Source organism: Solanum pennellii, chromosome 9 (assembly GCF_001406875.1).
Source record: "Solanum pennellii chromosome 9, SPENNV200".
Classification (NCBI taxonomy): domain Eukaryota; kingdom Viridiplantae; phylum Streptophyta; class Magnoliopsida; order Solanales; family Solanaceae; genus Solanum; species Solanum pennellii.
Window position 1 is genome coordinate 82,311,294 of NC_028645.1, and position 14,600 is coordinate 82,325,893.

At 27.3% G+C, this 14,600-nt stretch overlaps 2 protein-coding genes across 2 annotated transcripts in view; one reads left to right on the forward strand and one right to left on the reverse strand.

The window, feature by feature from the left end:
* Positions 1–12,759: 12,759 nt before the first annotated feature.
* The window catches only part of LOC107029299, a 13,349-nt gene continuing 11,508 nt past the window's right edge, over positions 12,760–14,600 (reverse strand). The window contains exon 8 of the transcript XR_003574513.1: positions 12,760–13,004. The gene's annotated coding sequence lies outside the window, so the exon portion shown is untranslated. The remainder of the gene's footprint in view (positions 13,005–14,600) is intronic.
* The window catches only part of LOC107030479, a 1,790-nt gene continuing 1,210 nt past the window's right edge, over positions 14,021–14,600 (forward strand). The window contains exon 1 of the mRNA XM_015231752.2: positions 14,021–14,589. Within this exon, the coding sequence (XP_015087238.1) occupies positions 14,322–14,589 (268 nt within the window). The 5' untranslated portion in view covers positions 14,021–14,321. The remainder of the gene's footprint in view (positions 14,590–14,600) is intronic.

The following is a 14,600-nucleotide window of genomic DNA, read 5'->3' on the forward strand; positions in this document are numbered from 1 at the left end:
CACTATCATTATAAATATTATCTAATTCAAATATATATGTCTTGAATATATATTTGCGTTATACAATTTAATTTAAAAAAGTTAATTCTAAACTTATTGAGTTTAAATTCTGAATCTCCATTTGTCAAATATTACTCATGACCCTTGTGATAATACTCTTTATTCATCAAAGTCATGATAAGTCCGCTATAAAGAATTAAGTTATTTTCGAACAATGAAATAAGAAAAAGATACATTAGTAAAGTAAAACTAATGAAATAAAGTAAACATATAAAATATAATCAACTTGATTTCATATATATTGAGAAAAAAAATATTATAAAATTCAATAATAAAATATATTAATCAATTTCTTAATTAGTTCCACTTGAAGAACAAATTACATTTGGTTCCACCAAGAAAACACAATCCTCCGTCTTGTATTTTCCAATAACAATTTCTATCACCATCACAAGTATTGAAATCTCTATCATAGTTAAAAATTTCAAAATGTCCATGTTTTTTAGTACCTGTTAATGCTATATCACAAAAGACATGATTGTCACCTTTAACAACTATAGGAACATCGATAATATATAAATCTTTTGGATTTATTGGATGATCACCAAGACCTTGTCCTCTTAACGTGCATTTTACGTCTGCTTTGGATGAAACACCATTAATAATTGCTACATGGTAGTCAACCAAGACCAATGAATTAACATAACTTGATGAGAAAAGACTTAGTATAAAAGAAAGTATAAAAACTTGAGACAATGGAGAAGTCATGTTTTTCTTGGGGTGTGAATTTTTTTTTGTGTGTGTATGTGTTGATGTTACTCCAATTTATAGCAAAAATATGTGTTGATATATTTTTTCTCTTTTGACTAAATATAGAAATATAATTATTTTCAATTTATAAAAGTAAAAGTCTATGTAAAATTTAAAAATATTCTTATCCATTATATAATGTATTTTCTATATTAATGTCTTACAAATAATGATATTCTTTTTTTAAAATTCAATATTATTCCTTTCTTTATTAAACACATACCTAATTAAAACAAATCACATATAAAGAAAAAATAATATAATTATACCATTTATAGAAGCTCATTATGTAATATACCTAAATTATGAAAATTCATAAAAATCTCAGATTTAATTACATTGTATATTTATTGAGTTAATATTGATTTTAATCCATGTTTAAAGTCCACTAATTTTATGGGATCTTATACATTAAATGAAAACTTAAATATAAGTCCTCAGAAAAAAATCTTCAAAATTTTTTTGAGAACCCAACATAAATTAGGTAGGGAATAAGTTATGCATCATAAGTTGTGTAGTATTTATATGACTTATTTCGTTTAACATAAGTTTAGAAAATTTTTGTCTTGTTCGGACATTACGACATGACATATTATGTCTTTTACGATAGAACTTGTGAGTTGTGAAACTAAAATTTTGTCCTGTTCAATGTACATAAGTTCGATAAGAACCAAATTATATAGTACACCATAACTTGTTATGCCTTATAAACTTATGTCAAGTGAAATGTTGTATAGATTCATATATGTCATATGGATCAACACTATCAAGGGGGCTAGAGAATTCATCGAAATCCTCTTTATTAGAAAAGAGTCAAATACATTAGCAGATTTCTAAATTTGTTTGGTTTTTTCCTCAGGTACCTCAGTTATGTCATTTTCCTATTGAATCATTGAACCCCCATAATTTGTTCCGTTTAAACAAACACCGTTGTTTGATGTGGAACCAGATTTGTGAGGGGTATTGATAGAGGATACACATGTTGTTCCACAACTCATTAGTTCAATTGATAGTGAAAATGTTTGAGAATAATGTGTTTTACTTAAGTCATCTGAACACATTAGAAAACAAATGAGACTAACACGGTTTGTCTTCATTCATTTAATTAAAATTATTACAATTCAAACACAATTGAAGGCATTTACAATAGAAAAACCGATCAAAATTAACCAACAATGTTTTAAGGAACAAATTATGTGTGGTTCAATGATCAATAGAAAAATGATGTAGTTGAGGTACCTGAGGGAAAAAACCCAACAAGTTTAGAGATCTGTTTATGTATTTGGCCATTAGAAAATTACACGATTAATTATATAATACATATACATATATACGTCTTTTAACAACTTGACTATATAGAAAATTGATTCAATCAATCAAAGTTAATTGCTCCAATAAAAGAACAAATTACATTTATCTCCAACAGCCAAACACAATCCTCCATCTTGTACTTCCCAATGACAAATGTTGTTATCATCACAACTATCTTTATCTCTATCAAAGTTAAAAAGCTCAAAATTACCATGTTTAAATTGTTTAACTATCAATTTAACGTCACAAAAGACGCTATTATCGCCTTTAACAACTATAGGGATATCAACTTCATAAAAATCATTTGGATTAAAAGGATGAACGCCAAGATCTTCTCCTCTCAAAATGCAATGAACCTCGTTTGTTTCTGAAGCTTTATTTTTTATCGAAATTTTATAGTCAAACAAGATAACTGAATTAACACAAGTTGAGGAAAAACTAAGTACAAAACAAAGGATAAAGACTTGACACAATGGGGAAGTCATCTTATTGATTTTTTGTGTGTGTGTTTTGGTTTTTATTTTTGTGTTGATATGGTTCCAATTTATAGTAGTTGTGCATTGACTAAAAAATGGAGTCAATAATTAATTATACAAAAATAAATTAAATAAATTGTTCAAACAAAAAGAGTAAACATCATTTATTGCTACTAGCCGAAAATTAAAAAGTACTATATCTTTTTTATCCCTCTATTAATTCATGTGCTAGCACTTTAATTTCTTTCCTAGTTTGTCCTAACAAAATGATTCTTTTTTTTATATTTTGAAAATAATTTTATTTTAACCTTAGTAATATTATTTATAAATATACAAATATTTATTGTTTATTTCATAAACAACAAAATCTCATTAATTTGGGGACCTAATTATGTGTCTTCTCCTCAATTTTCAAAGTTGTCATTTCATGTCAGATTTCGGTCGTCAAATGTCCAGATTCATGTCTTAGATATATGGGTCAAAATGAATGTTTTTTTTTCCAAATACATCATATCTAAAGAGATTCACATATATCTGGATACATCTGGTATCCCAGATACATATATCTTGTGTATTAACATATATTTTAGATATACATCTATCTTATGTAAATGTATCTTATAGTAAAAATATATAACCGATATTATCTAAGAGCCTAATTTCTTCCATTTTTCTCATGTAGTGTAAATCTATTTTAAGGACACTTAATGTAATTTTTTATGGCATTAAAGAAATATTGTGCAAATATTCTTCCTCCCTTTCTATTTTCTTCATATGTGCAAAGCACTCCTCTCTTAATTTTAAAACTTCACCATAAAAAAGTCTTGAAAAAATCTTTCGAGGTAAGGGTAAGGTTTACAGAAAATTAATATTTTTTATGATGAATTTATTCAACGGAGTATTGAAGAAAACCTAAAACATCTTTGAATGGGTTAATTAGTTGGAGTAAGTTTCAATAAATATTTGGAGACTAATCAAGTAGAAATCCCATACACTTTAGTTTAGATATAAAATTCAAATAATTAACCAGAATATTTTAGGTATGTTTTTAATCGTTCACTCGATCATGAAAGAAAGATCAGTAGATGAATGAATTATGACTCTTCTGTCCTTAATCAAACTCGAAATTATAAGAATGAAGCAATTTTTTAAAGGGGTGTTTCCCCATAAACTAGGGTTTACGTGATGCGAATTTGAATTAGTCGAGTCAGTAAATTTCAGACACCAAAGAAAGAATACTCTAAACAATCAAAGTAAATCTTACCATTTTCTTGATAATTCCAATAGAACACAAGACATTAATTAGAATAATTAATGAAAAACTCAAGCCAATAATGGCCAATGTTTTGCCCTAGCACAACTAGAACAATTATACACAACACTACAATCACTTAGATCATCCCAAAGACAAAGCCTATCAGCATTAACATACCAAGTACAACTTTTACCTCTACATGAATATTCAGTCCTATTATCATTATACATAAGAAATATTCCCCAAAATGAAGCTAATTGCAAAGAACACCATGTTGTACTCTTGTTTCTTAACAAATCTTTATGTAAATTAGGGTTAAATGCATATGATGAATAAAATGGCACTTGTTGTTGACCTAAATCATAACCATTTGACATACATCTTACATTCAAAACTCCAGCAGTACCATAATTGTGAATTCTAAGTTCTTTGGTTTTTTGTGAAATTGAAAATGGAGAAAAAATTAGTAAAATGAGATGGAATAATGTGGAGTGAGTGAAGAGGGAAGAGAACATGGTGTTTTTTTAATTTTGAAAAATAATGGTTTTGATTTGGTGTGTAGTGTATGGTGTTGTAATTTAGTTTATAAGTGAATTGATTGTGTGAAAGGAAAAATAATAATCTCATTATTAAGGAAGTAAATATTTTTTTTTTCATTTTAGCATAATCTCATAAGAGCTTATGTTTTAATTTGATGATTTGAGAAGGATTTTTGGTAATTAATTGATTAGTTTTATGTGCAAATATTATTATGTATTTATTGACTTGGTGTAAACGACTGATTATCATGTATTATCATCCCAAATTAATATTCATATTTTTCTTTATTTATTAAATGTTAACTTAGTTCAATTTTAAAATTAAATTAAATTAATATTTTATGATTTAAATATTTAAAAACTATACTATAAATTTATAAGCTTTCGTGTAGGAAATACATGAAAAAGGGAATATACCATGAAACCGAAATTAATATCAAAAGGAAAGAGAGGTGCATGAATTTTAATTATAAAATATCACTACTAATAATTTTTAATTACCAAAAAAATATGTCACAATTTATACTACTGTGGATTGTCTTCGATATTTTAAAATTTAATTAAAATTTCTAGTAGTATGTAAGTGCTTTAAGATCAAGGGGGCTATTGTAAAAACAATTTACCAAATTAAAGACAAAGACATGAACAGCAACAAATTCAGTATTTAGGTTCGGTTTTAAAGTTTATTGGTTTGATTTATCGACTATCAATTTATAGACATATTAAATTATTAAGAATTATGATATATTGACTCATCAATTATTGATTATAGATCGTTATTATAATCTTTAAGATTTGACACAAAAAATAAATGATTGAAAATCACTTAACAACATGGTGTCAAACTAAATAAATCATGCACATGAGTTGATCGATTGTATCTTTCTCAAAAACAACACTAACACATTGTAGATTAATCAAAAGTTTGAGACTATTAAAAATAAAAAATAAGAAACTAAATCCTAAGTTAAGGACTTTATACACCAAATGGTATAAATATAATTTATTAATTTACTATCGAGTTATCAATTAACACGTTAAGAAAAAAACTGAAACTTTTAAGAACGCTAACCCGATGATAAAAAATAAATCAAAATCGTTAAACCAACAACTCACTAATGATGAACAAATAATTATTTTTCCGTTTAGATTATCAATTTTGATTCAGTGTTAAACAGTCCTACTCACAAGTGAGATTTGAAAAAGATATATATATATATAATTTTATTCTCAATAAACCTCGACTCAGATAAAACAGTCAAATATATGAAAATGATAATACAATAATAAAGCAGTCATATCACTCGAGAAAACACATTACAATAGTAATAATTATTCAAACTTTGGCCAAAAATACTTCTTAATACATCCACTAAATGGATTAGAAGACAAACAAAGTCTATCTTCTCTTACAAACCAACCACAATAATTTCCTTCTACACAAAACAAACTTTTTCTTCCTGTATTAAACACTTGAAAAATTCCCCATTTTTCTCCTAATACCATTGTACACCATGCTTTAACTATTGTACCATTCCCCAAAGATACATTATTAAGATCATAAGCATCATTATGTCTAATCATCTGATCTGTGTAACTATAGCCGTTGGATTGACATCTTATCGATAAATTTTGACGGCCATGATTGATTATCATAAGTGGTGGTAGACCACTTGTAAATGAAATTGAGTAGAAAATAGCTAATAAGAAGAGGATTATGTAGGAAACTTCCATGTTTTTAGTGTAAAAAAAAATATTGTTATACAATCAAGTTATTTATAAGGTACGATAATCTCAATCGTGTATCTGGTATTTTAGATACATAATATATATAGTGTGTATCTAATAAGATTTTTGTATGTATCAAATTATTTTTAAGGTATATCTCATTCATATATCTGATTTATTAGATACATGTTAATCATTTTAAGTATATTTATATAGTGTGTATCGAATAAGATCTGACTTGATATCTGGAATGAAATTACGATAAGATAAAATTTTAATTATTTCAAAATGTAGAGAGAATTAGTAAATTAATAAGAATGTTGGATACATTGTATATAAGTTAATCTTTAATTATTTGCTTATTAGGCATGATAAAAACATGGATTTTAGAATTAATTTTGTGATTAGGAAGGGGATCATCATTGATTTTTTTTTATAAGGGACTTTATTATGTAGTAATAATAAACAAAATGTATGGGTTGATCTTCTTTTATTTTTTTTCTCTTTTTCTCTTGACATGGTAACTATATATTTTGACTAAAAATAGGAGATTAATTAATTTTATAACTTCATAAATCATAAATAAGTCACTAAATCTTTTCCAAACACTGCCAATTTTGGGAGAAAAATAAATTGTTCAGAAATAACACCTACTACATACCAAAAAGGCAATAATTAAAAAATATTCATTTTGTACCTATTTATGTAATGTGTTTTAATTTCTTTACTAATTTTTCCTAGAAAGAATGGTACTTTTTTATATTTAGAACTAATTTGATCTTTATCCTTTGCATTTTGATCTTATTGAGATTTTACTAATAGAAAAAATGTCTCATTTTTTTTAAAAAAGAAATCCGATTCCATTTAGAACCCAATTTTTTCATTCATAATTTAGTATTTTTGGAGCTTTGCACGATGCGAATCCTTTATTAAAAGTCAATTTTTTGCATTTCCTGAATCCGCAAGTCAAAAGTTTGACTCTAACCAACCTTTGACTTAGAGACACTATGGTAAAACATGAAAATACTCTCAATCAATTAGGCTAAGGCGTTCATTCATATCTTCAATAATATTAAAATATATATATATTGACCCATGACCATGTTTACTTCATTGTCCGGAGCAAGATGATATATATTTAAGTAAGAGCTTCGTTAAGTAAGATAATATTAGTTGAATAGGTACCTTCAACAACTTAATTTTTATATATATTGATCACGCCAGTAAATTTCACATACCAAATAATTAACCAAAAAAATGCTATTACCAATCAAACAAAAAGACTAAACATAACTAAAATTTTCATGTTTCCATTTTGATATAATAATCACTTTTGGCCAAAAATACTTCTTAATATATCCACTCAATTGCTCAGATTACTGATAATTGCTAGTTGGTGACGATTAATATATCATGTGTTAGATACACTGTATATAAATTAAGATGTCTTTTAACTAAACTTGTTTCATATTTATGCCTTCTATTTTGAGTCTACGTAAATAGATACTTAAGCTTATATAAAGTTAAACAAGGAGACAATGAATCCTACGTGACATAATACACGTAAGATATTATGTGGTACGTAAATTTTCAAGTAGGATACCACGTAGGATATAAATATGTACTTATTCGATTTCATACAAATTTAAGTGTCTACTTGTTGCATACTCAAAACTGAAGGACAAAAATATAAGTTAATGTCAAATTAAATGACATATTTATATATTAGGCTTTAATTAATGGTATGATAAATAAGGATTTGGGTAACTATTGATTATTAGTAGACGTATCAAAATGGGCTGGCCCAACCTAGCCCAGCCCAACCCTAACGGGCTAGAGAGTTAAATGGGTTGGGGCGGACTGACCCTTTTAAATAAAGGGTCAATAAAATAGCGGTCCAACCCAGCCCTAAGCGGGCCACGGGTTGGGACGGGTTGGTCATTCAACCAAAAATGAACAATATTAATCTCTTAGAAAGAGTATCGAATGTTGACGTCTATGAACACGACATCAATTCATACAAAAATTCATTTATCAATCACACACTTCAGTGAATACTTACAAAAATACAATTATAAATCACACACTTAAATGAATACTTACAAAAATACATAATAGCCAACGAAAGATTTAGCGGATAAATGTTGATCATTCCATCATTTCTCCCACAAAAAACTAGTTGGTTTAAAAGATCTCCAGCAACACAAGACAGTCTAAATACTTAACAAATCTAAATTTCTAAATATTACATGACTCATTTCATTTACAATTCACCATGCAAGATGATATTGCAAAATACTTGATTTTTTATTTTTCAAAATATTTATTCATAAAATCTCTACAAATAAAGCACTACTAAAAATATATATAAAAATATTTTAAAAAATTAATAGCCCACGGGCTGGCCTCAGAGGCTTGCGGATTGGGTCTACGAGGCCAACGGGCTAAATGGGGAGGGCTAAAAAGCCTCGTTTATAAATGGGCCAAAAATATTAAGTTCAACCCACTTATTTCAAGGGTTGGGTTGGACCGACCTCGCGGGTCAAGCCCATTTTAACGGCTCTAGTTATTAGGAAGGGAATCTCATCAATGATTTTTTATAAGTAATTTATAGTAATTATTACATATATATAGTTATATATGTGTTGGATCTTTTTATCTCGACTTTAATAACCATTGACTAAAATTTGGAATTAATTGATTGATTTAAATTCATAAAAGATTAAGTCACCAAGAATATATGGTTTCTGTCATGCTATTTTCTCGTTCGTGGTTATGGAATTCGTCAAAAACCAAATCTGTCCCAAACATTACAAATTATTTAGGCAGAAAAACAAATAAATCGTTCTAGTGTAAATAACATGTTTATATCATGGAGAAAGAAAATACATGAGGAAAGTGCACATTAATTTAATCATAAACAGGCAATTGTTTATTGAATAAAAAATATTACCCTATGTTTTAATTTATACGATATCTTTCATTTTCGGAGAATCAAACAGTTTAAGTTTGATCGATAATTCGCACATGAAATCTTTAATTTTTTATAATGAAATTTATATATTTGTAAACTACATAAAAAGTAATATAAGTCACAATAGTTGATAATTCAAAATGTTTTTAAAAATCTATAAAAAAAAATTACGGTCAAAGATAGATTTATTTCAATCTCGAAATCCAAAAATTCCATATAAAATTAGACAAAAGAAATACAACAAAAAGAAGATAAAATCATAAATTAACTCATATATATACACAAGCCAGTACAACAAACGACAACCTGATACATTAAGCTTCCGTTATACATCCAAGTCTAGCAAACCATAACATCTTCAAAACACCATTAAAATGTCTAAACATCATAAAAAACTAAATAAACTTAATCCCATGTAATTTAATTAATATTTCACCATGCCCAATTATAGTGTACAACACATTGATAAACACTAAAAAGACAAATTCCATCTTGTTTAACATACCAATGACAAACTTGATCACCACAATTAGATTGATCTCTATTATAATCAAATATCTTAAATAATCCAGGCCTTTTCCCTAACCACATTGGACACCAAACATTTTTTGTGTTTTCACCATCAATAGTTACATTAAATTTGTAAATCTCCATTGATTTAATTGTTTGTTTTCCTAACGATTTATCGTCCATAAAACATTCCGCGGTTAAAATATCTGGTGTTTGATTTGCAACATGAATTTCATAATCATCAGCTATTAAAAGAGAAATGAAAATGGAGAACATTGCTAGAACAAAATAAAAGACAAATTGATGGGTAAGAAAAGCCATCAAATTTGTTTATCAAGTGGGGAATGAAATAAAAGTATTGATGTATGATGATAATTATATAGTATATGACTCATAAATTCATGTACAAATTATGGGAAAATGTAATAAAGTTTTTGAACGTTTTCTTGTGTTTAGTCAATGAAAAAATAATGAGAGATAGTCAATAATAGTTAAATTCGAGAATCACAAAATTAAATGGTTTTTTAAAAGTCAATTTGGCTAATTTTTAACGTGAAATTAGATTATTTTAATTTGGTATTTTAAGCAAAAAATTTAGATATTCAAAGGCTATGAAAAGTACTAAAATTGTAATTTTTTGGCCTATTAATATGATGAGAAAATGTCAGTCAAAGTTATTATAGTTTGACTGTAGAAAAAGAAAACCACACAATTAAAAATAGACGGAGGGAGGATTGATATAAATTAATATAATAATATATATTACTTAATTATGATTAAGTGATAAATACGTATATTAAATGTAGTATATATCGTATATTTATTAAATTAATTTAACTTATTAATTAAAGAATTTAGTATCGCATGGCTTCTTATTTTCACTTGATTCTTCTTGTTGCATTAATTTGTGATTTATGAACTAAGAGAAATAGTCTATTAAAGAAATTAATACAAAGAATTTAAAATATTTAATTAAAAATGGAGAAATCATATTTACTCTATCACAGTCAAATAATTTATTATCATCATGCAATTAAATAAATTATTATATATTTTTTTTAAAAAAATGAAACAATAAGACAAAAATTTGATAATTCAAACGAGTTGATTATGACTCATTATTTGAAACATAAAATCACCATTTAAAGGATAAAGCACAATCTAATATACCAACAGCCGTTAAACAAATTTTATCATTTCTAATAAACCAATCACAATAATTATCATCACAAAATATTTGATCTCTTTTATAATCAAATATTTTAAAATTTCCTGATTTATCCTTTGTAGACATTGAGCACCAAAGAGTATTTTCTTTATCTTCATATATTGGAACACTAATTTTGTAAACATCCCCCATTGGATTAATTATCTTTTCTTAAGAGAAATTCCATTTAATTTGCATTGAATTGTTACAACATTTGGTGTTGTATTTGTAATTCTAGGAGTAAAAATTTCACCTATAGAAGAAGAAAAATTAATGGAGAAAATTAGTGTAGTGAGGATAAAGTAGAAGGTAAATTGATGGGTAATTAGGGAAGCCATTAAAAAAAAATTATGTGTTATTTTCTCCTCTTTTGGTACCTTTTTATAAGTCATTTTAGTCAAAAGGAAATCAATTATGAGTTAATTAAGGATAAAATCAAACAATCATATCTTCTATATTATATATTGGAATTGTACTGTTACACATTATTATATTGATCTTGAAATATTCAAACCTTCTTTATGTATAAGGAAATCCTACACAAATAAAAATTTGACTGAAGTATATATAAGATAATTTTGAAGTGAAAGAATAAATTTACACCTAAGATAAAAAAAAAAGAGAAGTTTTTTTTTTATAGAAATATTATAATTAAATAAAATTATAAATGTGTATTTAAAGTACAAGAAATTTATTCCTGATAGTTGGTCTTATTAAATAATGTGGCAGAGTGTTGGCCAATCAAGAATTTGCATGTCCAGAACATGAGAATAGCGAAAATGAAGAAGTTGAAATGGTTGTATAGATATTCTAGGAGAGATAGAATTATGAATGAAGCTATTCGAGGAGTGACTTCCGTAGTGAATAAGATGTGAGCACTACAATAAAAATAACTTTTAGCGGCATTAAATATTGACACTAATAAAGAGTGCTAAAGTCTTACCGCCATTAGTTAAGTGTCATTAGAATCAATGTCGCTGAAGGCTTTAGGGACATATACAAAGAGTGACAATTGCCGCTAAAAATACATATTTAGCGACAATTAAGAATTAAATGCCGCTAATGACCATTTTTGTTGTAATGGAGGTAACTGAGATGAATTGAGCATGTGAAGAGAAGATACACACATATATCGTTCAATGAGGAGGTGTGAGAAGTTGACTATCGCAAGTATAAGGAGTGCTCGTAGAGTATATAGGCCAAAAAAAATAATAGAGAGGTGATCAAATACGACACAACTATGTACTTATCGAAAATAGAAGCCTATACAAAAAATAGAAAAATCAAGAATTTGAGTTAAACATATTAAAAGCGCAATCAACTGTACAAAGCTCTCGCTATACATAAAATTGAGAGGAGTAAAAGGTAAAGTGAGGGGCAATTTGGGAAGCCATCAAATTATTACTATTTTTATGTGTTATTTTCTCATCATTGGTCCTTTTTATTAAAAAAAATCATATTGGGATGGTTGGTAATTGGTTTAGATGTGAGATAAATAATTTTGTGTTAGGTAGTAGTTGGTAGATATTCGTGTAATATTATGTTTAGTAATTGATTGAGAGATAAATTATTTATGTGTAAAAATGATATAAGGTTTTGTTTGCAATTTAAAAATCTAAATAATTATGAACAAATTACCAAGGAATTTATTTTATATAGAAGGTGACATAACACTAATGCAAAAATAATTAGTTAACTAACAAAGAAGCTGCACTTATGTTTTTTCATAAATTCTTGATCGAACACTTCAAACTTCTAAAAACAAGCTTTTAAAATAGAAAAAATAAACAAATAAACTTTTTAAAAGCTTGATCAAACACGCTATATAAATAATGTTATGTGTATATATATATATAGAAGGGAAAATCAAAACAAAGAGCAACATCAAGAAAAGAGCAGATATATAATAAGCATAATACTTATTAATTAGCGAAAAAGACAGTCCATTGCCCTAAACTTTCATTATACGCCAGATCCTATCTAGAATACATCTTTCTTTCTATTTAACTTCATAATCAACAAACACCACTTAGAAACCTAAATCAATACCAATCAAAATGAACAAGACATCCATTATTATTTTTATAAAGACAAAGTCCATCATTTTTAATAATCCAATAACAAAGTTTATTTTCAGCACAAAGATACTCATCTCTCTTATAATCAAATACATCAAATGTTCCTGTTTTATTATCTGCCCACAAATCACACAAAACATAAGTTTGTTCATGAGCATATTTAACATAAATTGTATAAATAAATATTAAAGCACCTATGGTCCTTTTTTTAAGATCTATTTTCCCATTCATCATGCAATGGACTGTTACAGGTTGAGTCATTTTGTTGTGCAATTGAATAGTATAGGTTTCATAAGCTATGGTAGAAGTAAAATTAATGGAGAAAAGTAGTGTAGTGAAGAGAAAGTAAAAGGCAGGGGTAATTTGGGAAGCCATTAAATTTATTTTTTATGTGTTATTTTTTTCATCTATGGTCCTTTTTATAATGTCACTTTGGTAAAAAGAAAATATTTGTCATATTTAAAAAATAAAAGGAATATTCTAATCGAATATGCCTTGACCATTTTAGTAAACAAGACTAATAACATATTTTTGTTTCCACTATTAATGAGGGTAAAGTAGTAATATCTATTGGAGTTAATTTTAGATATACAAGAATATGATTTTTATTTGCAAATATTTTTTAAAAAAATAAAAAATTAACGAGCTTTTATGGTTATAATGGCCTTTCAACTTTTAGAAATAGACCAATAAAGGATGGATTTTAAGGGAATTAAACTCTATGAGATTGAATTTCTTGTTGTTCCTCAGTAGCTCAGTGGCAGAGCGGTTAGCTTTTTAAAAATTGTATTTATTAGTAACTTTTGAAATTCTAAATACTAAACACCAAATTAAAAAAACCTAGTACTTGGACCAACAAGAAAACTTATGTTTCATTTTTAATTAAAGTTTTCAAATTTGATTTAGATATTGAAAAAAGGTCTGGTAAGAAGTATTTTACCCCTGAATGGACGTCTCTGCATCGCATATCTAAATTTACTGAGATATCAATACAGATACTGAACGCGAACTAGTGCTTGGACCAACAAGAAAACTAGTAGGCCCCATTGATAAAACCTAATGAAGCCTAAATTTTCTATAAATGTTGGTCACGCTATGTTTATATTATAAAAAGTTAGGCAAATAAAAGTGCTAGGATCCTCATTCATGAGTTGCCTTCCCTTTTCATGCAAGCCAAAAATGAGTCCCAACCATTCAATTGTGTTATAGTGGGGACAGAGTAAAATCCAAGGCAGTTCAATAATTGTATATTAGAAATATATACTTATTATATTTGTCAACAATAGTTCGTTAGAACTTAGATATATAGCTTCAACATGACTAGAAGAAGACCAAATAGGTACGTAATATATGTTCGATATCTAGTTGCCTATAGGTACAACTATAAAAGGAAGACAATAGTGCAAATATCTTAATCAAGCAAAAGCAACAATATGAAGAAATATTGTATTCCTACTAGTCAAAGTTTGTTAACATTCTTGTTTTTCCTTTTTGCTTTTGTGGTGTGTTTGAGAGGTGATGAAAATGTAGATGGAAGTAGCAATGTTGTTCAAGGTCCAACAAATGCCAACAATTCCTACAATATTACTAGTGATGTTATCGATAAAAAGGATACGGATAAGGGAGGCGGAGGAGGAGGAGGTCGTGGTGGTGGTGGACGTTGGTGGGGTGGTGGAGGTGGAGGCGGGGGTGGAAACGATGGTAAAGGAGGA